This window comes from Papio anubis, chromosome 1, assembly GCF_008728515.1.
Source record: "Papio anubis isolate 15944 chromosome 1, Panubis1.0, whole genome shotgun sequence".
NCBI classification, from domain to species: Eukaryota; Metazoa; Chordata; class Mammalia; order Primates; family Cercopithecidae; genus Papio; species Papio anubis.
Genome location: NC_044976.1, coordinates 29,625,363 through 29,652,430, shown reverse-complemented (window position 1 = coordinate 29,652,430; position 27,068 = coordinate 29,625,363). Strand labels below are relative to the sequence as shown.

The 27,068-nt window shown below is 43.5% G+C and overlaps 2 protein-coding genes across 7 annotated transcripts in view; one reads left to right on the top strand and one right to left on the bottom strand.

The window, feature by feature from the left end:
* Window positions 1-10,744, bottom strand: part of ZCCHC17 (zinc finger CCHC-type containing 17) — an 81,006-nt gene extending 70,262 nt beyond the window's left edge. For 2 of the 5 annotated variants that reach the window (XM_009203494.4, XM_003891474.3), the window contains exon 1: window positions 10,624-10,744. Coding sequence is in view for 1 of the 5 variants with exons in the window: in XM_009203512.1 (XP_009201776.1) it covers window positions 9,938-9,949; window positions 10,498-10,617 (132 nt within the window). In the remaining 4 variants the exon portion in view is untranslated. Of the gene's footprint in view, window positions 1-590; window positions 913-9,937; window positions 9,950-10,484 lie in introns of all 5 variants that reach the window. The other 3 variants (XM_009203492.3, XM_009203512.1, XM_009203488.1) reach the window with 3 other exon arrangements.
* Window positions 10,745-10,850: 106 nt separating this feature from the next.
* SNRNP40 (small nuclear ribonucleoprotein U5 subunit 40) overlaps window positions 10,851-27,068 on the top strand; it is a 37,853-nt gene continuing 21,635 nt past the window's right edge. Inside the window, exons 1-5 of one of the 2 annotated variants that reach the window (XM_003891473.3) lie at window positions 10,851-11,087; window positions 14,332-14,461; window positions 15,651-15,744; window positions 17,799-17,964; window positions 25,541-25,663. In XM_003891473.3, coding sequence (XP_003891522.1) covers window positions 10,947-11,087; window positions 14,332-14,461; window positions 15,651-15,744; window positions 17,799-17,964; window positions 25,541-25,663 — 654 coding nt within the window. In that variant the 5' untranslated portion in view covers window positions 10,851-10,946. Of the gene's footprint in view, window positions 11,088-11,130; window positions 12,051-14,331; window positions 14,462-15,650; window positions 15,745-17,798; window positions 17,965-25,540; window positions 25,664-27,068 lie in introns of those variants that run through there. The other variant, XM_021938671.2, reaches the window with a different exon arrangement.

Below are 27,068 nucleotides of genomic sequence, written 5' to 3'. Positions count from 1 at the left end.
TGTAGGTTATATTACTATTATATTATACAGATGAGAGAACAAAGGCTCCAAAAGTCAAATTACTAAGCATGTCAAAAAGCCAGGAAATGGGGAGTCAAACTGGCTGACACCAGAGTCCATTCTCTTAACTACTATGCTAGGTGTTAAATCTGAAATGACTTCAAAGAGAAAAGGTCTTACATTTTTTTCTTGATAAAATTGAAACACACATACACACTGTGAAAGTTCAGATAATAAAAAAATTCAGCTAATACATTAATAATAAAGAAAATGAAAGAAAATTAAATCATCTGTAATTCAATTTGATTTATATTCTTAGTTTTTTTTATATGTAGAAGTGGTTTTTTAATGGAATCATGAAATCATTAACATTTTCTTATAGCAATTCATATACATCCACAACTTTTTGTTAACACCTACCTAATAATCCATTGTTAGATGTACCAAATTTATTTAACTATATCTAAATTATGTGAAAATGCAGATCGCAGTTCAGTCTGAGGTGTTACCTGAGATAATGCATTTTCAACCAGCTACTAGGTGATGCTGATGCTGCCTAAGTAGCAAAACTTACAGCTTTGGATACTTACCTTAGAGATAATCTTGCTCAGTCTCCTGATTTTAAACAGAGAGGAAACCAGCAATCTAGCAGCTCTTAAACATGCCTCTTTACTCTGTTGGATAAATCACTGCCAAGATAAATCTAATGGTACTATCCTCAGTTCTCTTTCCTCCCAATTACACTTGACACCAGTAAAACCTGAAATTATTTTTCTTGTGTTTTCACAGGTAAATACTTTCTTCTCTCCTCAACTCTCACTGCTTTCTTTCACTTTCAGAGGATGACTTGATGTGCTGCTTTTGGTAAGTATTCCTGATTGACAATGACCATCCATTAAATAGACAGCTTCACTTGAAACAGAAATGAAAGAAAATCCTGTCAGGACATCCAAACCCTTGTTCTAACATTATCCCATAGCTCAGGAACACCCTTGTCCTCAAGTTCCATAAGACAATCTTATATCCTTATAATAAACTTGCCCTTTTCTGCTTAGGTCAGCCAAAGTGTCTTTTTATTACTTTACTAAAGTACACAGAGATAATACAGGCAGATTCGTCAGTTCTTGAGAAATAGCTCATAAACAGGTTAATTCCAAGTTTTACATTCTGGTTAAATCCTGCCTCTTCCATTTCATAGCAATACAATCTCATCTCTAGCCTGTCCCTTCCCTCTGTCCAGTATCCCTTATCTCACATGCTAGAATAGGAGTTATTAATCTATCAGGTTCTATTAGGAGATGTTTATTATCCCTCCAATACTTGAAACATACAGAATCCACAGGGGCACCAGCAGCTGAAACATCTAAATTAACTTCAAACATCTTAATCTATCATCTGTTCCTCTGCACACAAAGGTCATAGGCTAGATGCAGTGGCTCACGCCTGTAATCCCAGCACTTTGGGAGGCCAAGGCAAGTGGATCATCTGAGGTCAGGAGTTCGAGACCAGCCTGGCCAACATGGTGAAACCCCATCTCTACTAAAACACAAAAAATGAGCCAGGTATGGTGGTGCACACTTGTGGTCCCAGCTACTTGGGAGGCTGAGGCAGGGGAATTGCTTGAACCTGGGTGGCAGACGTTGCAGTGAGCCGAGATTGCGCCACTGCACTCCGGCCTGGTGACACAGTGAGACTCCATCTCAAAAAATAAATAAATAAATAAAAATTAGCCAGGCATGATGGCAGGCACCTGTAATCCCAGCTACGCTGGAGGCTGAGGCAGGAGAATCGCTTGAACCGGGGAGGTGGACGCTGCAGTGAGCCAAGATTGGGCCACTGCACTCCAGCCTAGGCAACAGAGCAAGATTCCGTCTCAAAAAAAAAGGTCAAAAGCAGAAATGAATTTACATTGTTGCTTACAGACTTCTGCTGTGATCAGTATATAAAAAGCGAGACGGGCGGATCACAAGGTCAGGAGATCGAGACCATCCTGGCTAACACGGTGAAACCCCCGTCTCTACTAAAAAATACAAAAAACTAGCCGGGCGAGGTGGCGGGCGCCTGTAGTCCCAGCTACTCGGGAGGCTGAGGCAGGAGAATGGCGTAAACCCGGGAGGCGGAGCTTGCAGTGAGCTGAGATCGTGCCACTGCACTCCAGCCTGGGCGACAGAGGGAGACTCCATCTCAAAAAAAAAAAAAAAAAAAGCTAGGTTTAGTGCTCCCAGATTTGCATCTCCTGTAGAACAGTGGCCTAAGAAACCCCGTGCAATTCTTCAAGAAGGAAACTGGGGCCAGGTGCAGTGGCTCAGGACTGTAATCCCAGCACTTTGGGAGGCTAAGGCAGGAGGATCACTTGAGGACAGGAGTTCAAGACCAGCCTGGACAACATGGCGAGATTTTATCTCCACTTTAAAAAAGAAAAAATCAGCCAGGCATGGTGGCTCACGCCTGTAATCCCAGTACTTTGGGAGGCCAAGGTGGGCGGATCACAAGGTCAAGAGATCGAGACCATCCATGGTGAAACCCCGTCTCTTCTAAAAATACAAAAATTAGCTGGGTGTAGTGGCACGCGCCTGTAGTCTCAGGTACTTGGGAAGCTGAGGCAGGAGAATTGCTTGAACCCAGGAGGCAGAGACTGCAATAAGCCAAGATCGTGCCACTACAGTCCGGCCTGGCGACAAAGCGAGACTCCATCTCCAAAAAGAAAAAAAAGAAAAAAATCAGCCAGGTGTGGTGACATCAGCCTAAAATCCCAGCTACTTTGGAAGCTGAAGCAAGAGGATCACTTGAGCCAAGGAGATCAAGGCTGCAGTGAGGTACGATTATGCCAATGCAATCCAGCCTGGGCGACACAGTGAGACCTTATCTCAAAAAAACTGGCATGCATTTTTGAGGGAAAGCCTGAAATATAACAGTACAGTACTCCCCCCATCCACAGCTGTACTTTCCACAGTTGCCGTTACTCACAGTCTACCATGGTCCAAAAACACCAAATGAAAAATTCCAGAAATAAACAATTCATAAGTTTAATACTATTATGTTGTTCTTATTAGTGTGATGAAATCTTGTGCCATCCCACTCTGTTCCATCTGGGATATGAATCATCCCCTTTGTCCAGCGTATCCATGCTGCATACACCAGTCACTTAGTGTATATTAAGTGCCCATTAGTCACATAGTAGCCATCTTGGTTATCAGACTGTTGAAGTATCTCTGCTTGTGTTCAAATAATCCTTTCTTTACTTAATAATGGCCACAAAGCAGAGTAGTAATGCTGGCAATTTCGGTATGCCAAAGAGAAGCTGTAAAGTGCTTCCTTTAAGTGAAAAAGTGAAAGATCTCAAGGAGAAAAAAATTGTATGCTAAGGTTGCTAAGATCTATAGTAACAATGAATCCTCAATGTCTGAAATTGTGAGGAAGAAAAAAACATTCATGTTAGTTTTGCTGTTACACCTTAAACTGCTAAAGTTACAGCCACAGTGTATGATAAATGCTTAGTTAAGATGGAGAGGCATTAAATTTGTGGGTAGAAAATACAAACAGAAACGTCTTCCAATTGATAGCAACTGGGTTCAGCAGTGGCCACAATTTCAGGGATCCAATGAGGGTCTTAGAATGTATCCCCCATGAACAAGGGGGTATAACAGGTGTACAATTTCAGGAAAGTAAATGGTTGTCACTTTTTAAACATGGAATATAAAACTTTTTTTCAAATTCTGTAGAAACCTAGGGTTCTACCATGGTTACCCAGAGGCTCCTTAGTTAATCCAAATTTATTCTAAAAAAGTCAACTTCCAGGCTAGGAACAGTAACTCACGCCTGTAATCCCAGCACTTTGGAAGGCTAAGGTGGAAGGAATGCTTGAGCCCAGAAGTTCGAGGCCAGCCTGGTCAACATAGCTACACCCCATCTACACAAATATTTTTTTTAAAAAAAAAATTATGGCTGGGCATGGTGGCTCACGCCTGTATTCCAGCACTTTGGAAGGCCAAGGTGGGTGGATCACTTGAGGTCATGAGTTCAAGACCAGCCTGGACAACACGGTGAAACCCTATCTCTACTAAAAATACAAAAAAATAAAATAAATTAGCTCGGCATGGTGGCACATGCCTATAGTCCCAGCTACTCAGGAGGCTGAGGCAGGAGGATCACTTGAGCCCAAGAGATGGAGGGTGCACTGAGCAGTGATCATACCACTGTACTCCAGCCTAGATGACAAAATGAAACCCTGTCTCAAAAAGATTAAAAAAAAAAAAAAAAAAGTCAACTCTGAAGTATCTAGGTCACCACAAGGTCCGAGACCAATGAGGCTGGCTCTAAGTCAACCAACCAGAGGTGAGCCTCCATACCAAAGGCCGGGGGAGTAGAACCCCTAAAGAAACTAGAGCTGGGGGAAGTCCCACTCAGAGCAGTTGGGTAGAAGCTTCTCCTCAGTAATTAGGCAAAGGCCAATTATTACTGATTCACAGTTAATATCCCAGCCTTTTGGTGGGCGACAGTGAAAGGGGGAGTGAGTGAGAATTACTGAAAGGGTGCCTGCTGTAACAATGTATTCTGCTTTGATCCAGTTTACACATTAAAATGCTGTGTAAGACTTCACTCGAAAAAAAAAAGAGTTCTGCTACTTTTTTTAAAGAGTATACAGCCGGGCATGGTGGATCACGCCTGTAATCCTAGCACTTTGGGAGGCCAAGGTGGGTAGATCACGAGGTCAGGAGATCGAGACTATCCTGACTAACATAGTGAAACCCCGTCTCTACTAAAAATACAAAAAATTAGCTGGGCGTTGTGACAGGCGCCTGTAATCCCAGCTACTCAGGAGGCTGAGGCAGGAGAATGGCATGAACCCAGGAGGCGGAGCTTGCAGTGAGCCGAGATGGCACCACTGCATTCCAGCCTGGGCGACAGAGCGAGACTCTGTCTCAAAAAAAAAAAGAGTATATATCATTAAGTCAGGCATGGTGGCTCACACTTGTTAATACCAGTACTTTGGGAGGCCAAGGCAGGTAGATCACTAGAGCCCAGGAGTTCAAGAACAGCCTGGGCAACATGATGAAACCCCATCTGTATTAAAAATACAAAAATTAGCCGGGCATTGTCGTGGGCACCTGTAATCCCAGCCACTCGGGAGGCTGAGGCAGGAGAACTGCTTGAACATGGGAGGTGGAGGTTGCAGTGAGTCGAAATTATAAATTATAAATTATAAATTATAAATTTCCTTTATAATTACCCAGTCTCAGGGAGTTCTTTAGAGCAGTGTGAAAATGGGCTAATACACGGTCTAAATCTAAATTTTGTAGAGTATAGCTCTAACACTAACTAGGTCCCAACATTAGAGGAATCAATGTGGATATCATTCATGGAAGAGGCTAGGATGAGCAAGGTCCGGATCCATTCATTCAAACATGAAACTAAGGACCATTTCTTATTTGATTTTGTGTTCCTGATATACTACAAGTACTCAGTTTTTCTAAATGAGTGAAATGAGCCTTACTATATGCCAAGCACAGGTAGAGAAAGAGGGGGGAACACTTTATGGTCTAAAGGATATAGAAGAAGGAGCTAGGTCCCATTTAATATGTTGGACAGATCAACAGATGGAACACTTTCTTTTTTATTTTTTATTTTTTTAAGACAGAGTCTTGCTCTGTTGCCCAGGCTGGAGTGCAGTGGTGCAATCTCGACTCACTGCAACCTCCGCCTCCCGGGTTCAAGTGATTCTCTCACCTCTGCCTCCCGAGTAGCAGGGACTACAGGCATGCACCACCATGCCCGGCTAATCTGTGTACTTTTAGTAGAGACGGGGTTTCACCATGTTGGCCAGGCTGGTCTCAAACTCCTGACCTCAAGTGATCCGCTAGCCTCAGCCTCCCAAAGTGTTAGGATTACAGGTGTGAGCCACCGCGCCCGACCGGGACACTTCCAAATGTCAAACTGGTGGTCCAAGTTTTCTCCCTCCCACCAAACTCTAGAGTGACCATGTAAGATAGATGCTTCTTCCTTTCAAATTCTAGTTATGGACCTGTTGAGAAAATAGCCAAAAGCAGGAAAGAGGAATAGTAAAATGCTAGGAAATACACAAAAGATGAACTCAGAAAATGTAAAAGCTTAAAGGAATTATGGAAATAATTAAATCTATTACTCTTATGCAACTGAAAATGAAGCCAAGTGATGTGACAAAGGCTGCTCACAGTTAGCAACATTGGTACAAGACCCCAGGATCAGCACTTATTCTACCACCCAACACTACTCTTTCAGTCAATTATTCCTAAGATCTCTTCAAAGCCTTATAATAGCTAATATTTGAGTGCGTCATATCTGCCATGTATTAATCTAAGAGCTTTACTTCTCTTAATTTTCTTTTTAAAATTTTATCTTCATGACATTCAATAATTCTCTTCTTGACTATCCCATAAAACAGGCAATTATCATTGCCATTTTAAAAATGAGGACACAAGAGAAGCTAAGTAAACTTGTTCAAGATTGTAAAATATGAATGATGGAGATGGTATTCAAATCATTTTTAGGGACCTTTTTTTCCTCCCTTTGTAGAATGTGGAATTCTTGTAAGCATGCCCTTGTCTTGCACATCATATCCTTCCTCCCCAAATCTCCAGTGCCTAGCACAGTGTAAGATATGGAAATTGTCTACTGAAATAGTGAAGTATTTAATTTTACCCCATTTAAATTGTTAATTGATCAATTCAGTATGCTATTGATTGTTGTTTATATATAAGATACTTTATAAACGTGCTTTCAATCCTTAAAACTCCTCTACAAAGCAAGTAATCCTACTTTACAGGAACGAAATAACTTGTCCAAAACCACATAGCAAGAAAGAGACAAATCTTAGGCCATTCCAAGAACCACACACACCTGCCACTAAACCACCCTTTTATTCTTTTTTTTTTTTTTTTTTTTGAGACGGAGTTTCACTCTTGTCACCCAGGCTGGAGTGCAATGGTGCGATCTTAGCTCACTGCAACCTCCTCCCAGGTTCAAGCAATTCTCCTGCTTCAGCCTCCCAAGTAGCTGGGATTATAGGCACACACCACCATGCCCAGCTAATTTTTGTATTTTTAGTAGAGACAGGGTTTCACCATGTTGGTCAGGATGTCTTAAACTTCTGACCTCAGGTGATCCACCTGCCTCGGCCTTCCAAAGTGCTGGGATTACAGGAGTGAGCCACTGCACCCGGCCTAAACCACCCTTTTCAACACCGTCCCTGTTCTCAAAGACCTCTTAGTCTGATAGGGATAATGGTGACCAATTTTACTGCAATGTGATTAAGTGCTAAAGCAGAAGCTCGGCGGCCAGGCATGGCAGCTTATGCCTATAATCGTAGCACTATTGGGAGACCAAGGCAGCAAGATCGCTTGAGGCCAGGAGTTTGAGACCGGCCTGGACAACATGGCAAGACCTTATCTCTACAAAAAATACAACAATTAGCCAGGCATGGTGGTGCATACCTGTAGTCCCACCTACTGGAGAGGCTGAGGTGGGAGGATCACTGGAGCCTGGGAGGTCAAGGCTACAGTGAGCCATAATCACGCCACTGCAATCAGCCTGGACAACAGAGTGAGACCCTGTCTCAAAACAAACAAACAAAAGTAGTAGCTAGGAAGAGAAAGAGGGTCTGGGGGAAACAGGGAAGTTAAACAGATAACTGAGTAAGCCTTTTAGGATAAACAGAAATCCTCTAGCAGAGAATACTGTTCTTTGACCTCATTAGAACCTGATTTATTGGCCTCTATTTTCTTCCAATCTATCAGCCCTCCCCTTTTTCTTCAGTTTTCTTCCAAACCAGCTTAGATTCCATAGCCCATCATTTCAACAACACTCTAAACTCCCTTTAACTCTGTCTTTATAGTTAACTGTCTGGCAGTACCTCTAACCTGGTCAGGGACAGTTGCAGACAACAGAACCCATTTAAGCAGAAAGGGATGTACTGCAATAACAGACTTTGGCAGAACTTCCAGGAACAACACCTAACCCACAAAATAACACCACCTTTGCCACAATCCAAGAAAGTTATGGCTATTACTGCAGCAAGTCACCAAACCAGGGAGCTATTGACTGGAGAACTTACTGCCATGACTGGCAGCAAAACTGGATGACTCATACCCTCCTTCTCTCCACATTTAACTCGGTTCCAAATTCAATTTTCACCTTAGATGCAAAGGAGTCTAGAAAATGGTTTTTAGTTTTCCAGATTTTTCAGTAAGAGAAGACAGATTAGAGGTTAGAATGTGTCTTGAGCAAGCGATGTCCTTGCCATACCCAGACAGGTTTTCTCCATGTATGCACTAAACCACTGAATATGCTGGAAAAAAGTTTTTAATTTTTTTTTCCTTGCATCCTACTGTTTCTCTAGTAACCTCATTCTCCCACACTCCACAATGACTTTCAAATCTTCTACAATATTCTCAAATTTCTCACAATTGTATCCTCAACTGGATCCTGGATAATCCCTTATCCCCATCGGTTAGCGCATCCTCTCCTCCTCTTTACAATCATATCTATGAAACATATTGTGTAGGTTCACTACCTACATTTTCTTGTCCAAATCCTTGCCTCATATCTGGCTTTTTGCCCAATCACACCAACAAAATAACTCTTGCTAACGTTACCATGACCTCCATGATGATAAAAGCCAAAATATATTTTTCAATCTTCATGTTATTTAAATTCTAGAAGTTTCTATCACAAATCATTCTTTTGCTTCTGAAACATTCCTCCAGTCTTCCTTCCTTCCTTCTGTATCTCCTGTAGGTTGATCCACCTGTTCTTCACCATTAAATGTTGGAACTAGTCAAGGTTCTGACTTAGGTGACCTTATCCACACCTATGGCTCAATTCACATATATACAAATTATCCCCAATTTTATATTCCCAACACAAATCTCTCTTCTGAGCACAAAGCTGTTTCAAACTGCCTCCTGGATATCATGAATGACCCCACACAATCAATCAATCAGTCAAAATTGGTCTCAGCTGGGAGCAGTGGCTCAAGCCTGTAACCCCAGAATTTTGGGAGGCCGAGGCATGTGGATACTTGAGGCCAGGAGTTGGAGACCAGCCTGGCCAATACGGTGGAACCCCATCTCCAATAAAAATACAAAAATTGGCCGGGCACAGCGGTGGCGACTGTAATCCCAGCTACTGGGGAGGCTAAGGCAGGAGAATTGCTTGAACCTGGGAGGTGGAGGTTGCAGTGAGCCGAGATTGTGCCACCGCACTCCAGCCTGGGCGACAGAGCAAGAACCTGTCCCCCGCAAAAAAAAAAAAAAAAAAAAAAAAAAACACACACACAAAAAAACTGGTCTCTAGTCGTCTTCTAGTGTTCCCTATCCAGCTTGGGGGATTCCGTGATAGTGAGTGAATGGTACCACCATCTATCTATTCAACTACATAAGCCAGAAACCTATGAGTTACCTTTGATTCTTGTCTTCACTCACTAAAATCAACCCTTCACCAAGTTCCGCCCATTTTACCTCCTACATACCTCTAGAATCTGTCCAATTCTCTGCAGTTCCACCCATTTCTCAGTCCTCACTGACATCTCTGACCAGGATTACTGTATATCCTAAGTGGTCCACATGTATCGACTAGGGCTTCCCCAGCCCCAATCTGTTCACACCACTGAGCCTGAGAAATCAAGCCCCCTCCTCCACCACACCCCACCGGGGGAGGCTCAGTGGTATCCCATCCGTTTTAAAATAAAAGCTACAAATTCCTGCAAGGTCTGACCGCTATCACGTACAGCTTCATCTTGTACCATACTCCCCTTCATTCTCTTTGTATCAGTCACACTGGCTCTTTGTGCTTTTAGTCATTTTTCCTCCCAAGTGCCTCAGGGCTCTGAACAAGTAGTTCTCTACGGAAGGTTCTGCCTTTACCTCTTCACTTAACTAATTACAATTCTTCCTGGCGCTACCAGAGCAGGCATCTTTTCCTCTGAAAAACCTTCCTGCTTATTTCAGGCACTCAGCATCAAACAGCACTAGGAGGCATTTCCATGTATTAGTGAGGTCATTGTTTAACGTTTTCCCCACCAGACTTAAACGCCCTGAGAGTAGGGACCGTGTCTGGTTCACGACGTACCCCCAACGCGCTGCTAAATAAATATCAGCTGAACGACTGACGCAATGACCACGTTCATGGGCATGAGTCTCAAATTTCTCAACAAGACTGCGCTCTGGAGAAGGAGTCGGACATTTCCTTCATCATTGTCTCTCTCAGGGGGGCAGAGACTAGGCCCTAATCAAAAACTGCAAAATCAGTGGCAGAAACAAGTCAGCCTCCTCGGCCAAACGGGGCGCCGGAGGAAGTTGGGACACAGGCCTTTCTCCCTGGGAATGCCCAGCACAGGAGTGGCCACGACGGGCGCTCTTGAAGAAGGGAGCCGCAGGGACTGGGTCTTGCCGCCAGAGACCCCCAAGGCTCCGCTCCCGCCCGGAAAGGGAGCCCATGCTACTACTTACCACAGCTGGGGACTCGCGGCCCCGCCTCCCACCCCTTGCTATCGGCACCCTCAGCTGAGAAGGGCAGCTTCAGACTGCACAACCGAGGCGTCGCCTTCAGACTCAGGCTGCCACCCACCCAGCTCTTCCTCATACGTACTAGGCGTCAGCTCCAGGCCCCCGAGTCCCGGCGCTGAACTAAACGCCGACCCCAGTCAGCCAGCGCGTTTCCACCCACAAGACCCAGCGCGCCTAGGGAGGTCGCTAGCTCCGTCCACCAATCCTGGAATCGCACTCTCATGACGTCAGAAAGATATGCCCAATAACAAGAGACTATCCGAGGGCGGTGCAAATGGGTATATTGAAACCGATTGGTTTTTCCAAGCTGGAAGTTGTGGAGGAAGGACTAAGCTGGAACCAATTGCGTGGCGCCTGAGGGGGGCAGCGCGGTCTGTGGCGGCGCTGAAGAGACCGGTTGCCGCCATGATAGAACAACAGAAGCGTAAGGGCCCAGAGTTGCCGCTGGTTCCAGTCAAGCGGCAGCGGCATGAGTTGCTGCTGGGAGCGGGGTCGGGCCCGGGAGCCGGGCAGCAGCAGGCGACGCCGGGAGCTTTGCTGCAAGCGGTAAGTGAAGAAGCAGGCGGCCTTTGGCCCTCAGCTCATCTTCCTCCCTTCAGAGCGCTGTATCTGGTGACCCGGCACCGACCCTTTCCCGCATTGCGGGGGGCAGAACGAGAGTTTCTACCTAGAGTTAAAGCACACCAACATTGTAAAAGCGCCTCATAGCCTGCGGATGCTCAGTACTTGTTCGCCCGTTTGGCGCTGGTTTTCAGCCTCTCGACTGCCTTGTGAGGTAGCGTTAGAATTAGCGTTGAGAACCTTGGGCTCACAACCCGGACCCGGGCTTAAGCATCCTGACTCTAACATGGATCTAGCGTAGAACAGAAATTCCGAAGACTTTGTAGAATGAATGAATGAGGGAGGGAGGAAAAGAGGGAAATGATTGGTGTTGGCTCGTTTTGGGACTTTGGGCAAGTTGCTTTTCCCTTTATTTCTCTGCACTAGTATTATTAACAACTGAATAGCAGCTAACATTCATTGACTCTTGTTCTAAGGTGTTTCGTATATGAAATTTCCATTGATCTTGGTAGCAGCCTGTTAGGAACGTTATTAACCCATTTTGCAGATGGAAAAGCAGACTTACCAAGCACGTGATCGATGTTGAACTGAGAAACCATGCTCCTAACTATATTTTTTGTAAGATAGAAATAGTGATCACACTTCTAATGCCCTGTTTAGGCTCAGACGAGGAAATACGAGTGTCCTCTCATCTCCTCAATAAATCCTGCTGGCACCGTTCTCAAAGTAGATCTAGAATTGCTACTTCTACCATCTCCATCACTGCCTCATGGCCTAAGCCGTTAATATCTCATCTGGCATTTTTGTAGTGGGACCCTAACTGGTCTTCCACTTTCTGCCTTTGTAGCAGCACCTGTTACCAAGCCAATAACCAAAGGAATCCTTCTAAACAACGGATCACATTACATTCTGCGGAAAACTTTCTGGTGGCTTTCTACTTCATCCAGAGTAAAAACCAAAATTCTTATAATTATTTGTCCTCTTTCCCTTTACCTCTCTGACCAATTTCTCATTGCTCACCTGGCTTCAGTTACACTCTCTTCCAAACCTCTGCCTCTGGACCTTTGCATTTGCTGTCCTCCCTGTGGGATTGCTCTTCCCAAATGTTCACATGGTTTATTATTCAGCTCCTGCGAATATTTGCCCAAATGTAATTTTTTCAGTGAGGGTTTTCCTGACCACCCTGTTTTAAATTGCAGTACCACATAATGTGGAACCCACATTGCTTCTCTCTCTCTCTCTCTCTCTTTGTTTTTTCTTTTGAGACAGAATCTCTCTGTGTTGACCACTGGCTCGCTGCATCCTCCACCACCAGGGATCAAGTAATCCTTCTGCCTCAGCCTCCTGAATAGCTGGGACCACAGACACGTACCACCACACCTAATTGTATTGTATTTTTTTGTAGAGACAGGATTTCACTCCTGAGCTCAAGCAATCTGCACACCTTGGCCTCCCAAAGTGCTGAGATGACAGGCTTGAGCCACCTTGCCCATCCCTTCTTTTTTTCTATAGCACATGACACCAAGTATATATTTTGCTTGTTTTCTCTCACCTTCTCTCCTCCCTTCCCCTTTTCCCACTGGAACAGCAAGCTCCATTGTTTATTTTGTTCATAGCTGTTTGCCCAGTGCCTAGCACATAACTTTTTATTTTTAAGATGGGATTTTGCTCTTGTCACCCAGGCTGGAGTGGAATGGCGCGATCTCAGTGCACTACAACCTCTGCCTCCCGGGTTCAAGCGATTCTCCTGCCTCAGCCTCCCCAGTGGCTGGAATTACAGGCGCCCACCACCACGCCTGGCTAGTTTTTGTGTTTTTTTAAAGTACAGATGGGATTTCACCATGTTGGTCAGGCTGGTCTCAAACTCTTGACCTCAAGTGGTCTGCCCACCTCAGCCTCCCCAAGTGCTGGGATTACAGGTGTGAGCCACTGTGCCCAGCCTGCACATAACATTTTTTAAAACTAAATGAATGTGGCGGGGCTTGGTGGCGGGCACCTGTAATCCCAGCCACTCGGGAGGCTGATGCAGGAGAATCGCCTGAACCCAGGAGGCGGAGTTTGCAATGAGATGAGATCATGCCATTGTACTCCAGCCTGGGCAACAGAGCAAGACTCCTTCCCAATAAATAAATAAGAATGTGCTGGAAAGTGCTGAAGAGATTTGGGGATTATGGGTAGTATACTTCTCCCATTTGACAAGTGAGCATGTCAGCCCATGTTTAGATGAATTGACCAAGTGTCATCTTAGTGTCCAAGACCATAATCAAAACTACTTCACCCGTGCTGAGGATCCCTTTGCTATGAAAAAAATAAGAAATAAAAATAGGCCATGCGCAGTGGCTCATGCCTGTAATCCCAGCACTCTGGGAGGCCAAGGCAGGCAGATCACTTGAGGCTGGGAGTTTGAGACCAGCCTGGCCAACATGGTGAAACCCCATCTCTACTAAAAATGCAAAAACTAGCCGGGCATGGTTGTGCATGCCTGTAATCTTGGCTGCTCGGGAGGCTGAGGCACCAGATCCCTTGAACCCAGAAAGCAGAGGTTGCAGTGAGCCGAGATCACGCCACTGCATGCCAACCTGGGTGACAGAGCAAGACTGTGTCTCAAAACACACACAAAAAAAATAAAACAAAACTATTTCACCCAGTACTCCGTACCATGCAGGGTTGTTGGGAAAGTCAGTTCTGTCATTCATTAAATGAGCCAGGCCAAATGTGGTGGCTCATTCCTATAATCTTAGTGCTTTGGGAGGCCAAGGAGGGAGGCCAGGAGTTTGAGACCAGCCTGGGCAATGTAGCAAGACCTCATCTCCACAAAAACTAAAAAAATTAGCACATTATGCTAGTGCATGCCTGTAGTCCTAGCTCCTCAGGAGGCTGAGGCAGGAGGATCACTTGAGCCAAGGAGTTTGAAGCTGCAGTGAACCATGATCACACCAATGCAGTCCAGCCTAGGTGACAGAATGAGACCCTATCTCCAAAAAAAAGGTAGTCATACAACAAGAGCCGAGAGAGTGAACAAGAGAGTCATTATAACAGGTAGATGATGGAAAGTTTCAGGGAATATCAAGTTAGAGGCATTCATGTGAGAAGAGGTGCCATTCTCTGAGTCAGATGAAACCCACCTAATCATTGTTTTCCTGGTCTTTTCCTTCCACTCCCCACCCCCTAATTTTGTAGTCTCCTTTGCCTGTATGCAGTAGTTACCTTGTGCTTCTCTTTTGTTTAGGGACCTCCAAGGTGTTCCTCCCTTCAAGCCCCAATCATGCTGCTCTCTGGACATGAAGGGGAAGTATACTGCTGCAAGTTCCACCCCAACGGATCCACCTTAGCATCTGCAGGATTTGACCGACTGATATGTGAGGCATAGTTTTTGAATATGGAATAATTGTTCCTGCCAGAGAGTGATATTTTTTTTTAAATCTTGGGTGCCACAGAAGGTATCACTCTATGTTGGCAACATAACAGGCCGCATGGCTAATATGCTAAAATTGGGGCATGAACATGCTGAATGATCTTGGGTGTAGAACTTGGAGTCCATGGGGTAAATACAGAAGCCATTATTTTACTAGTTGGAAAGCGAGTTCTGGTTTGAGAATATCTTCCTCATAGAGGCAAATCTCCAGCTAATTTACCAAGACACTTAGCAATCTAGACATAACAGGTTAATGGCAGTAATGAAGAGAGAAATAACTTTTATTTTCCCAAAGGTATAAGGTCCTCTTAATTCACACCCAGAATCCTAGCTAGCATATGGGAAAGAAGGAATCCTAAAGTGGTAACTCCCTTAAATAATCTACGTACATCATTAGGATCTACGACCAGATTTCCGTTTTTGAGAAATAAGTAGAATTTCTCATACCCATTTAGAAAAAGTCATTTTATTTATACTCTAGCAAATGAAGCCAAAGGGCAAAAAAAAATTAGATGCTTCTGTTAGCTACTCTCTTGCCAGATTATGAGATGAAATGAGTTCTTTGACTCTTTTCTGTTAACTCTTTGCCTCGGTGGCGAGTGGATGATACCCATCTTCACTGCCCATTTTGATTTGGATGTTCTGGCTCTGTGATCCTTAAGCTTACTGGTAGCCAAACATCTGGATGGCTTAGGGATCTTTGCAGAACATATACGAATTATTGATATGCTTAATTTCATCAGACAAACTACATAGTTTTTTTTTGTTTGGTTGGTCGGTTGGTTTTTTAGAAACGGAGTCTCACTCTGTCATCCAGGTTGGAGTGCGGTGGTGTGATCTCAGCTCACTGCATCCTCCGTCTCCCAGGTTCAAGTGATTCTCCTGCCTCAGCATCCCGAGAGCTGGGATTATAGGCGTCTGCCACCACACCCGGCTAATTTTTGTATTTTTAGTAGAGACAGGGTTTCGCTGGTCTCGAACTCCTGACCTCAAGTGATCCACCCGCCTTGGCCTCCCAAAGTGCTGGGATTACAGGCGTAAGCCACCATGCCCAGCCTGAGATCTGTTGTTTTGATAAATTTATAAGTACCCTTTGCCTGGTAATGCTCACAGAACCCCCGTCTCCCTAACAGTGTTGTGGAATGTCTATGGTGACTGTGATAACTATGCCACACTGAAAGGACACAGTGGAGCAGTGATGGAATTGCATTACAACACAGATGGCAGGTGAGTATTCTGCATAATGGAATGACAGCTTCTCATACTAATTCTTCTTGGTGTCCTTTCACCTTTCATCTTTTCTCAGGAGACCCTGCCATCAAAAAGTACTAATTTTGGGTGGCTACTTTAGTATCTGATTTATCACTGTCACCCCAAGTGAGGTGTTTATTGTCTGTGTATGCGAATATAAAGATGTTATATCTGTCATTTCAACAACCCAGACAAATTTGTTTTCTCTTTTTAAGACATAAAGTGAATGTGATTTTTGTATGTAGGCTGGAGTGCAGTGACACAAACGTAGCTCACTGCAGCCTCAACCTCCTGCTCGAGGGATCCTCCCACTTCAGCCTCCCAAATAGCTGGGGCCACAAGTCCATGCCTCTATGCCCAGATAATTTTTAAAAATCATTCTTGCTATATTACTCCTGAGCTCAAGCAGTCCACCTGCCTCAGTCTGCCAGAAATGCTGCGATTAGAAGCATTAACCACCATGCCTGGCCTGAAATCAGCTATTTTTATTATAAAAATCAGTTCTTTTGAGAAACCAAAAAAAGCAGAAAGATGAAAAAATAGTCTATATTTCTACCACTCCAAAGATAATCACTTAATTTTTTTTTTTTTTTTTTAATCTGAGACAGAATCTCGCTCTGTTGCCCAGGCTGGAGTGCAGTGGCGCAATCTTGGCTCATTGCAAACTCCCATCTCCTGGGTTCACACCATTCTCCTGCCTCAGCTTCCTAAGTAGCTGGGATTACAGGTGCCTGCCACCACAGCTGGCTAATTTTTTTGTATTTTTAGTAGAGATGGGGTTTCACTGTGTTAGCCAGGATGGTCTCGATCTCCTGACCTTGTCATCTGCCTGCCTCGGCCTCCCAAAGTGCTGGGATTACAGGCATGAGCCACCGCACCTGGCCAGAACTATGTGTGCAATCTTATTTGCTGCTTTTTTCTCTTAACATTGCTCAGCCAACATCTGATGTCATAAACATTATTTTAATGACTATATTATTTTATAATATATTATAGATAATATGGAAATCTGGCTATGCAAATTTAATTCCATTGTTAGATAGTCTGGTAAACATTCATTGTTTTACATTTCTGACCTCTAAAATCTTAGGGTGCTCCATAGCATTGTATACATTTTAAATAAAGCATTAGAAAGCTGGGCCCAGTGGCATGTGCTTATAATCCCAGCTATTTGGGATCCTAAGGCAGGAGGATTCCTGGAGCCCAAGAGTTCAAAACCAGCCTGGGCAACACAGTGAGACTCCATCTCAAAAAAAATGAAAAAAGAAAGCATTATAAGATCAGTTATAACTTAGAAATCATCCTCAGAGGCTGGGCGTGGTTGCTTACGCCTGTAACCCTATTCACTGTAGGAGGCTGAGACAGGAAGATTGCTTGAACCCAGTTGAAGACCAGCCTGGGCAACATAGTGAGACCTTGCCTCTACAAATGATTTTTAAAAATTAGCTGGGCATAGTGGCACCGACCTGTGGTCCCAGCTACTCAGGAGGCTGAGTTGGGAGGATCACTTGAGCCCAGGAGGTCGAGGCTGCAGTGAGCCATGATTCCAGCCTGGGTGACAGAGCAAGATCTCATCTCAAAATAAAAAAAAAAAGAAAGAAAGAAATTGTCCTCAGAGACAAAAGAAAAAGTTTGGTAAAGAGAGAAGATTGGAGTAACTCAGCTGTCGGGTCCAGAGTACCACAGTCTCTCTGATCTCTGCAGCACCAGGGAGTTATTAAACATTTCCAAGTGAGAGGGTGTCTTGTGTTTAAAATGTTACCTATCACAAAAGTGGAAAAGACAGAGCGAACTGCTACATTAGATGTATGTCATGGGGACTCAAAGAAGGGTCCCCCTTTTTTAAACTTCACAGGGTCAGATCTTATATCTCGACCTGAAGCACAAATAGGATTTTGGTAGGGTGAGGCATTTCAGCATCATGGGCAAACTGGCAAATCTTGAAAAATTTGGCACCTTTTGGCAAGTAGGAAAGATAGATTGTTACTGTTTATCTTCACTTTTTTTGTGTTCTTTCTCTTACTTTCTAGTATGCTCTTCTCAGCATCCACAGATAAAACTGTGGCTGTGTGGGATAGTGAAACAGGCGAGAGGGTTAAAAGGCTAAAGGGACATACCTCCTTTGTGAATTCCTGTTATCCAGCCAGGAGAGGCCCTCAGCTTGTCTGCACTGGCAGTGACGATGGCACAGTTAAGGTGGGTATTGTCTCTCTGTGTTCCAGTTTCTGAGGTGATGTAGTGTGAACCTTATCTTGCCTTTCCACTTATACTCTACCTTCCTCTGCAAAACTTAATTTTAGCAGTCATTTCCCATAACAGACAGTTGAAATTTTTCCCCATTTAAAATAAAACATTTAATACGTGTTTTAATTACCCTACAGAATAATAATAGACCCATAGAATAAATTGTTACTTGAAATAGGCCTGGCGCGGTGTCTCACACCTGTAATCCCAGCACTTCGGGAGGCCGAGGCAGGCGAATCATGAGGTCAGGAGGTCGAGACCATCCTGGCTAACATGGTGAAACCCCGTCTCTACTAAAAATACAAAAAATAAGCCAGGCGCGATGGCCGGCGCCTGTAGTCCCAGCTACTCTGGAGACTGAGGCAGGAGAATGGTGTGAACCCAGAAGGCCGAACTTGCAGTGAGCCGAGATTGCACCACTGCATTCCAGCCTGAGCGACAGAGCGAGACTCCGTCTCAAAAAAAAAAGAACAGCGACAGTAATATGCGTGTCTTTTCAAGGCTGTTGTGAGTATCCCCACCAACAGGGAGGCAGCAAAAAAAAGAAAAAAAAAAGGCTGTTGTGAGATCACAGACAATATATAAAAAGTTCAGTGAATGGTTTTAGTATAGCACAAGATGGGAACTTAAGCATCATTTAGTCAGATGGTTTCCAGCCTATCTTTGTATGGTCATCACCTGAAGAACCTGTTAAAAATACCCAAACAATCTAGTTCAGTGGATCTGCAATGGGAATCAGATATTTTAATGTGTCCTTCAAGTGATTCAGTGTAGCCAGTCTGACATTCTGGGAGCCACTGATCTCATTGAGCATCCTCATTTTATAAATAAGGAAACTGAGACCTAGAAATAATAACTTATCTCAGAGGCACACAAGGACACAGTACATCATAGTACCAACCATTTGATTATTTCTTTGACACGAATTTTGGACTCTGGTTGACATTTTAATTATTAAACAGTGAGGGACTTCAAAAGAGTACATCTGGGAGGCTACAGCCCCATACTTATTGCTTTTTAAATGAATTAATGAATTTGCTTTTTTTTTTCTTTGAGACAGGGTCTCGCTCTGTCGCCCAGGCTGGAGTACAGTGGCACGATCTTGGCTCACTGTAGCCTCTACCTCCCAGGTTCAAGTGATTCCCCAGCCTCAGCCTCTTGAGTAGCTGGGATTACAGGTGTGCACCACCATACCTGCCTAATTTTTGTATTTTCAGTAGAGATAGGGTTTCAGCATATTGCCCAGGCTGATCTCGAACTCCTGAGTCAGAGCAATCACCTGCCTAGGTCTCCCAAAGTGCTGAGATTACAGGGGTAAGCCACCACACCCAGCCAAATTGCTTTTTTTTTTTTTTCCTTTCGAGATGGAGTCTTGCTCTGTCAACCAGTACAGTGGCGCGATCTCAGCTCACTGCAACTTCCGCTTCCCGGGTTCAAGCAGTTCCCCTTCCTCAGCCTCCCTGGTAGCTGGGACTACAGGCACCACACCACGCCCAGCTAATTTTTGTATTTTTAGTAGGGATGGGTTCACCATATTGGCCAGGCTGGTCTCGAACTCCTCACCTTGTGATCTGCCGCCCCACCCTCTCCCTGGCCTCCCAGAGTGCTGGGATTACAGGTGTGAGCCACACACTTGGCCAAGATGTTTTTCTACTGAGTGATTTTCTTATACCTAATCACTTGGGCCCCTTGATGGTTGCATGGGAGGAGAGTCTGTGGTTTAAGATTGGTTTCTAAACCAGAGCTCTTACCTAGATGTCACCATAGTTGGAGAGTCTTAACAGTAGCTGATTTGCTAATTGTCATTTCAGAAGATAGTAAGAGGTGGAAATGCCCGAGTGAATTTTGTTAACATTATTATTGAGGGCCTGCTATAATAAACATCTGGGAACTATTTAGGGAGTAGAAAAAGAGTGTATGTCCTTCCTGTCTTCCTTCTTTTGGTTTTTTGCTTTTCTTCTGCCTTAATTAAACATGATTTGGAATAGTTATTTTTACCGTGTTACTCAAGTTAATACTTTTTTTAATGAGCAATATGTCACATCACCTAAAGATGACTGCTTTTTAACCAGCTCCTATTTTTAATGTCAGTATATTTAAGACATCATTTAACAGCTTTTTGCAATGTACTTTTCAGTTACTTGTGAAGTTGGAATGCTTTGTGTTACTGTTTTTTTTGTTACTAGGTTGCAAGTACAGGAATTGAATAACTTCAGTTTAAGAGAAAGAAAAGTCATGTTGCTTTTTACATGTCAGAGTGCTTAACAGAAAGCAAAGGTTTCCAACAGCACTTGCATTTTTAGTCTAAAAGTAGCGGTCTGGGCATTATTCATACAGATCGTTTTCAAACTTCTTATCAAGTACATTCTTCTAATAAAATTAAGTGAAATACTGCATGTATGTGTGTATGTACTCATATATATATATATATAAATTTCCCTTTCGTGAGCAGTTCAGTCCTAAAGCCAGTTATGTAGGCCAAAGCAGGGAAGGTGCTCTGGTTAGAGATGGGCCAAGGTGGCTCAGAGTGGAGTGTCAGAGCACAAGTGTGGTAAGGAGAGCATCCACACAGGCCAGGGCAGTACATTGTAGGGAGTAGTCAGAGAGTGAGGAAGGCATCCATACAACACAGAGTAGGTAACCAGTGTGGAGAATTTGAGGGTGAGGGAGGGACAGCAGCCCAACATGGAGAGTCAGTGCCCTAATTGGGTGAAAGGGTCGTCAGTACATCAAGCAGTACAGGGAGAGTGTGGATGTCAAAGCCTGAATTGAGGGCATCCACACAGGGTAGAAACGAAAGTGAATATATTGAGTTTAATGGGAGGCTGATTTCTCTGTCCAAGAATGGAGTTACCAGTACAAAAGAGAAGACTAAACTGAATCTTGTGTGAGGTATAAGTGTGAACTCACAACATTCAGTATAGAAACAGATACATATAGAAAAAAATAGACATAAATGTGTGAGTGTGTAGCTGTGTGTGTACCTAAATATATATTGCCTGACTGTCCACTGAAAAGGTTTAGGAGCAACAAGACCCCAATAGCATGAGCACCCCTTATTGCACAGGTCTTGGCCTTTAAATACTATTTTCCACTAAAAGGAACCAGGGCTCCTATTTCAGCCCCGAGGCAGTGAAAGTACAAGATAAGCCCTGTGCTTGTCAAGGCTTATCTTGTCAAAAGAAAATTCTAACTAAATTATCAAATCGACCTAATTAGTAATGGGACAAGTCAAAATCATGAGCCATTTGCTAGGATACAACAAAGATATAGCATCATTTCTGTGATATTCCTACCAAAGATGTATAACTTAAGTCTAATCAAGAGGAAACAAGATAAACCTAAATCGGGGATGGTAACTATCCTGTAACTTTCAGAAGTGTTGAGTTCATAAAACTCAAGAAAAGTTTAAGAGAGTCTTCCAGGCTGGAGTCTAAATTTAACACGATTCCAGACTGAATCCTTGTGTAATAAGACATTTGGGATAACTGGGATAAAACTTGAGTGGGATTTGAGGATAAAATGGTGATAGTGTATCTGTATTTTTTGATTTTGATGGTTATGTTGAGATGATGTAGGAGAACATCTTTGTAGGACAAACACTATTTAGGAGTGATAAGGGGCCAGGCGCAGTGGCTCATGCCTGTAATCCTAGCACTTTGGGAGGCCTAGGCAGGTGGATCACTTGAGGTCAGGAGTTCGAAACCAGCCTGGCCAACATGATGAAACCCTGTCTCTACTAAAAATACAAAAAAGCCGGGCGTGGTGGCAGATGCCTGTAATACCAGCTACTTGGGAGGCTGAGGCAGAAGAACTGCTTGAAACCGGGAGGTGGAGGTTGCAGGGATTGGAGATCACGCCACTGCTCTCCAGCCTGGGCAACAGAGCGAGACTCCATCTCCAAAAAAAAAAAAAAAAAGTGATAAGGCATTGGGTAAGCAACTTACTCTCAAATGATTTAAACCAAAAAATGCTCTTTTTACTCCCAAGTTTTCTATAAATTTATGATTGTTTCAAAATAAAATATTAAAAGTGGTAGTTATCTGGAAGTAAAATTCTAAATTATTTTAGACAAACTTTGACTACCATGACTTTTAGGAGAAAGACAAAGATAGATTTGACTTGAGTGAAAGATCTATTGAGACAAAGATTATAGTACAGTTTATAAAATATATAGGATCTAAATTATTAAGGCCCTGAATTCTGAGTTAAGAAGTTTGGACTTGGACCACAGGAGTTGGGGGAGGGGGAGATGTTGGGCATGTAGGACAGGAGTAAAGCATTGTTTTTGGACCATTTATCTGAGTAATGAACTGATTTTTAGTTCATATTTACGTGAACAAAGAAGAAACTACTTTCTATCCTAAACCATGAAAATTGGGAGGAAGAGGCATCTTGGCACAGATCCTACTCAAGATTGTCCTTGTTGACTACAGGATTGAATTTAAGCCTGTGACCTTCACTAAGGTTCCATGGCTGATTCCTTTGTTTTTGATGCCAGCCCTTTAAAACTTGGAACAGTCACCCCAAAGTCTCTTTCTGCTGAATGAAATGACCCATACTCTTAAACATTTATTTGTGGTTCGTCTTCAGAAGTGTGTCATTCATTCATTGAAACATCTCTGAGCCCTCTCTGTGTTATCCACGCTTTAAAAATGTAGAGCTATAAGGGTTTGTTTGTTTAAAAGATGGGGTCTTGGCCGGGTGCAGTGGCTCACGCCTGTAATCCCACCACTTTGGGAGGCCGGGGCAGGCATATCACCTGAGGTCAGGAGTTTGAGACCAGCCTGGCCAACATGGTGAAACCCGTCTCTACTAAAAATACAAAAATTAGCTGGGCGTGGTGGCGCATACCTGTAATCCCAGCTACCCAGGAGGCTGAAGCAGGAGAATTGCTGGAACATGGAAGCAGAGGTTTCAGTGAGCCAAGATCCCGCCAGTCTCACCCAAGCTGGAGTACAGAGCCGCAATCACGGCTCACTGCAGCCTCAACCTCCCTGGCCCAAGTGATCCTCCCATTTCAGCCTCCCAAGTAGCTGGGACTACAGGCATATACAACCACACGCAACTTTTTGTTTTTATTGTGTAGAAATGAGGAATCACCATGTTGCTCAGGCTGGTCACTAACTCCTGGGCTAAAGCCATCCTCCTGTCTCGGCCTCCGAAAGTGCTGGGGTTACAGGCATGAGCCACCACACCTGGCCCTCTAAGAATTTTACAGTTTTAGCTCTTACATTTAGGTCCTTGATCCATGTTGAATTAATTTTTGTGTATCATGTTAGGCAGGGGCTTACCTTCATTCTTTGGCATGTGGTTAGCCAGTTGTCTTAGCACAATTTGTTGAGAAGACTACTTTTTCCTTCTATGTGGACCATAGTTACTTGCTTCTTTGCATGCCTTATATTTTTTGAAAACTAGGTATTTAAGTATTATAGCGTGGCAACTCTGGAAATTAGGTCCCCAGAGCTGCTTGTTGTAGTTGTTTGTTTAGTGACTTTCTATGGGTTGGGGCAGGGTGAGGGTGGTTGGTTGGTTGGTTGGTTGGTTTTTGAGACGAAGTCTCGCTCTAGCTCTGAGTGCAGTGGTGTGATCTCAGCTCACTGCAGCCTCCACTCTCTGGGTTCAAGTGATTCTTGTGCCTCAGCTTCCTGAGTAGCTGGGGTTACAGGGGCACACCACCATGACCAGCTAATTTTTGTATTTTTAGTAGAAATAGGGTTTTATCATGTTGGCCACGCTGGTCTCGAACTCCTGACCTCAAGTGATCCATCCACCTCGGCCTCCCAAAATGCTGGGATTACAGGTGTGAGCTGTCACACCTGGCCTGTTTAGTAAATTTTTGAACTAATTTTGTAAAGTTTGTATTCTTTGTCCTGTGTTACCACTGAATTCTTTTTTTGTTAGCTTAGTGGTCAGCTAGTGAATGACAGAAGTTTCCTAAATTACCTACAACAACAAGAACAAAAGCTCTCCCAGTCTTTGCAGATTGTCTTTTGGTATGTTGGAGCCTGCCTTCAACTCCTTGCTGTGCAGTTTGCATCTCTCCTTAGCTTTCACTTCCTGCTTGTGCAGAGCCTGAAGGTCAACCAGAGAGCTTATGGCCTTCTCAGATCTTTTCTAAGTATGTGCCCAGCCCTGGACATGCAAGTGGTCTAGATTGCCAGGGATGGGCCAGGCATGGTGGCTCATGCCTGTAATCTTAGCACTTTGGGAGGGTGAGGCAGACAGATCACTTGAGGCCAGGAGTGTGAGACCAGCCTGGTCAACATGGCGAAACCCTGTCTCTACTAAAAATACAAAAATTAGCTGGGTATAGTGGCACGCACCTGTAATCCCACCTACTCAGGAGGCTGAGACAGGAGAATTGCTTGAGCCCGTGAGGTGGAGGTTGCAGTGAGCCAAGATCGCACCACTGCACTCCGGCCTGGGCGACAGAGGGAGACTCTGTAGGTAGGTAGGTAGGTAGGTAGGTAGGTAGGTAGGTAGATAGATAGATAGATAGATAGATAGATAGATAGATAGATAGATAGATAGATAGATAAGATAGATAGCCAGGAATATGTCGGTGCTTTTCAAAGCTCTTACTCCCCAAATTGTCTCCTTCCCCAGCCCTTCCTCCCAAGGTTTTTGGTTTGTATTTTTGCCCCAACTGTTTTTCCTTGCCCCCAGGCACCAGAGGCTAATAATATCCTTTCCTTTAAATGTTTTCAAGGAAAGTTCCAAGTTAGGCAAAATAAATGTAAGTCCTTTGAGCTTATCCTTCAGGGAGCCACCAGACAGGTAAAAATAAACAATTTTTATTGTTTATTCTTTGACAATAAGAAATAGGCCCCCCTTTGCTTCCTCAGTACTAGGAAACCATACTGGGAATATGGGTTATCTTCAAAGCTGTTGCTGAGCGGGAGACAGAGCCAGCACAAGTTAAAACACTACAAAACCCTTTTACTGGGACTCAGGGGTTTTTTGTTTCCTTTTTCCTCATTAAGGGTTTGCCTGGTTACTATAAACTTTTGATTAGTTATGAGAGTTCCGACAGTTGATTCTGACAGGTTTTTGCTGATTCATTTGTTGTTTTGTGGAAGGACAAGCTTTTGTCATTGTTTATTATACTATTTTCACTGACGTACCAGCTCTCTATTTTTTTAAATGTGGGTTGCAGCACACTAATGAATTAGTATCTACAGTTTGAAAAAATTGTCTGATATCCTTGTTGTCCTAAAAAATATATGAACCAAGTAATTAGTGGAATTCCATTCTAAGAGTATGTTGATTTAACTCTGTTTATTCACTTTAACAAAGAAGTCTGAAAATATAACTGAAGTTTTGTTTCACCAGCCTTCAAATGTCTTGGCAAAATTGAGGACACTGCTTACCATGTGTGTTATTAGGATATCCAGGAGTTAGTGAAATGGGATCCCAATTATAGATGTGTTCATGTTCACAAAGTCCTTGTACTTAGGGATATTTGTACTGTGCAGTTACTTCTTAGAATGATATTAATGATAGACCCTGTTGTCCTTTGCTTCAGCTTTGGGACATCCGGAAGAAAGCAGCCATCCAGACATTTCAGAACACGTACCAGGTGTTAGCTGTGACCTTCAATGACACAAGTGATCAGATTATTTCTGGTGGAATAGACAATGATATCAAGGTATGTTTGATGTTTATGATATATTTCCATTTCACCCATCTGCACTTAGAAACAAATTTTTTCAAACTTCTGAAATTGTGGTAGCTTTGCACTTAATACCAACTGAAAGGAAAATAGCAATTTGGAACTTATTTTCTTTTTCTCCTGTCTTCATTGACTTCCTAAATTAAAGGTTGCATTGCAGATCTTATAAATGCTGTCAGGGACCAGGCACTTAATGTGAAGTGTGGAGTCTCTGTAGGGGGACTATGTAAAAAATAAAGAGTGCATTTCCTTTTAAAGACATTCAGAATCTTTTTTTAACCATCTTAGTTTAATGGGAGCAATGAATCAGTTTGTGATTCTGTATCCTCATCTCTCACTGTGTTTTTCTTTTTGACACTATGGAAAGGGAGTTTTCTAAGTTTCTCTAAGAATGAGAGAAGGTAATGATATTAAAGAGGCAATAGACCATATGGCAGTACAGTGTAGCTCAAACTTTCAAGTAATTGACTTGAGTTCTAATCCCAGTTTCACCATTTTCTAGTTTTGTGACTTCAACACCTTCTTTAAGCCTCTTTTTCTTGTGTGAATGCTGAGGGGGTAGTGATAACAAAAACAGTGGCATCTACCACATACCATTGTGGGGATTAAATGAGCCTGATTGATTAGAGCACTTAGCAGAATTCCTGGACATAACAAGTGCCAGGAAATGTGTTATTTTGGTCCTGCACGGCTTCTGTCTTCCTTTCCTATTGGCTTCCTTGGGGATCTTAACGACTTTGACCTTACCTTCTGCTTTATAGTGAGAATAGTAACTGTCAGATAAGTACTCAACTTTCTGTGTTGTCCTTTCCTAGAAGTTGTACTGTATTTCCATCCCTCGTTGTTTCCTTTGCTGTTACTTTGGATGAAATATCCTTGCTTTTGGCCAGGTGCGGTGGCTCACACCTGTAATCCCAACACTTTGGGAGGCTGAGGCAGGAGGATCACAGGGTCGGGAGACCAAGACCATCCTGGCCAACATGGTGAAACCCCGTCTCTACTAAAAATACAAAAATTAGCCGAGTGTGGTGGTGTGTGCCTATAATCCCAGCTACTCGGGAGGCTGAGGCAGGAGAATTACTTGAACCTGGGGGTCGGAGGTTGCAGTGAGCAGAGATCACGCCACTGCACTCCAGCCTGGCCACGGAGCAAGACTCCATCTCCAAAAATAAAGATAGTTGTTTTTTTGGTTTTTTTTTTTTTTTTGAGTCTATAGGCCAGGCTGGAGTGCAGTGGGGCTATCTCAGTTCGCTGCAACCTCTGCCTCCTGTGTCCCAGTTCAAGCAATTCTCCTTCCTCAGCCTCCTGAGTAGCTGGGATTACAGGCACGTGCCACCATGTCCAGCTAATTTTTGTATTTTTAGTAGAGACAGGGTTTTAC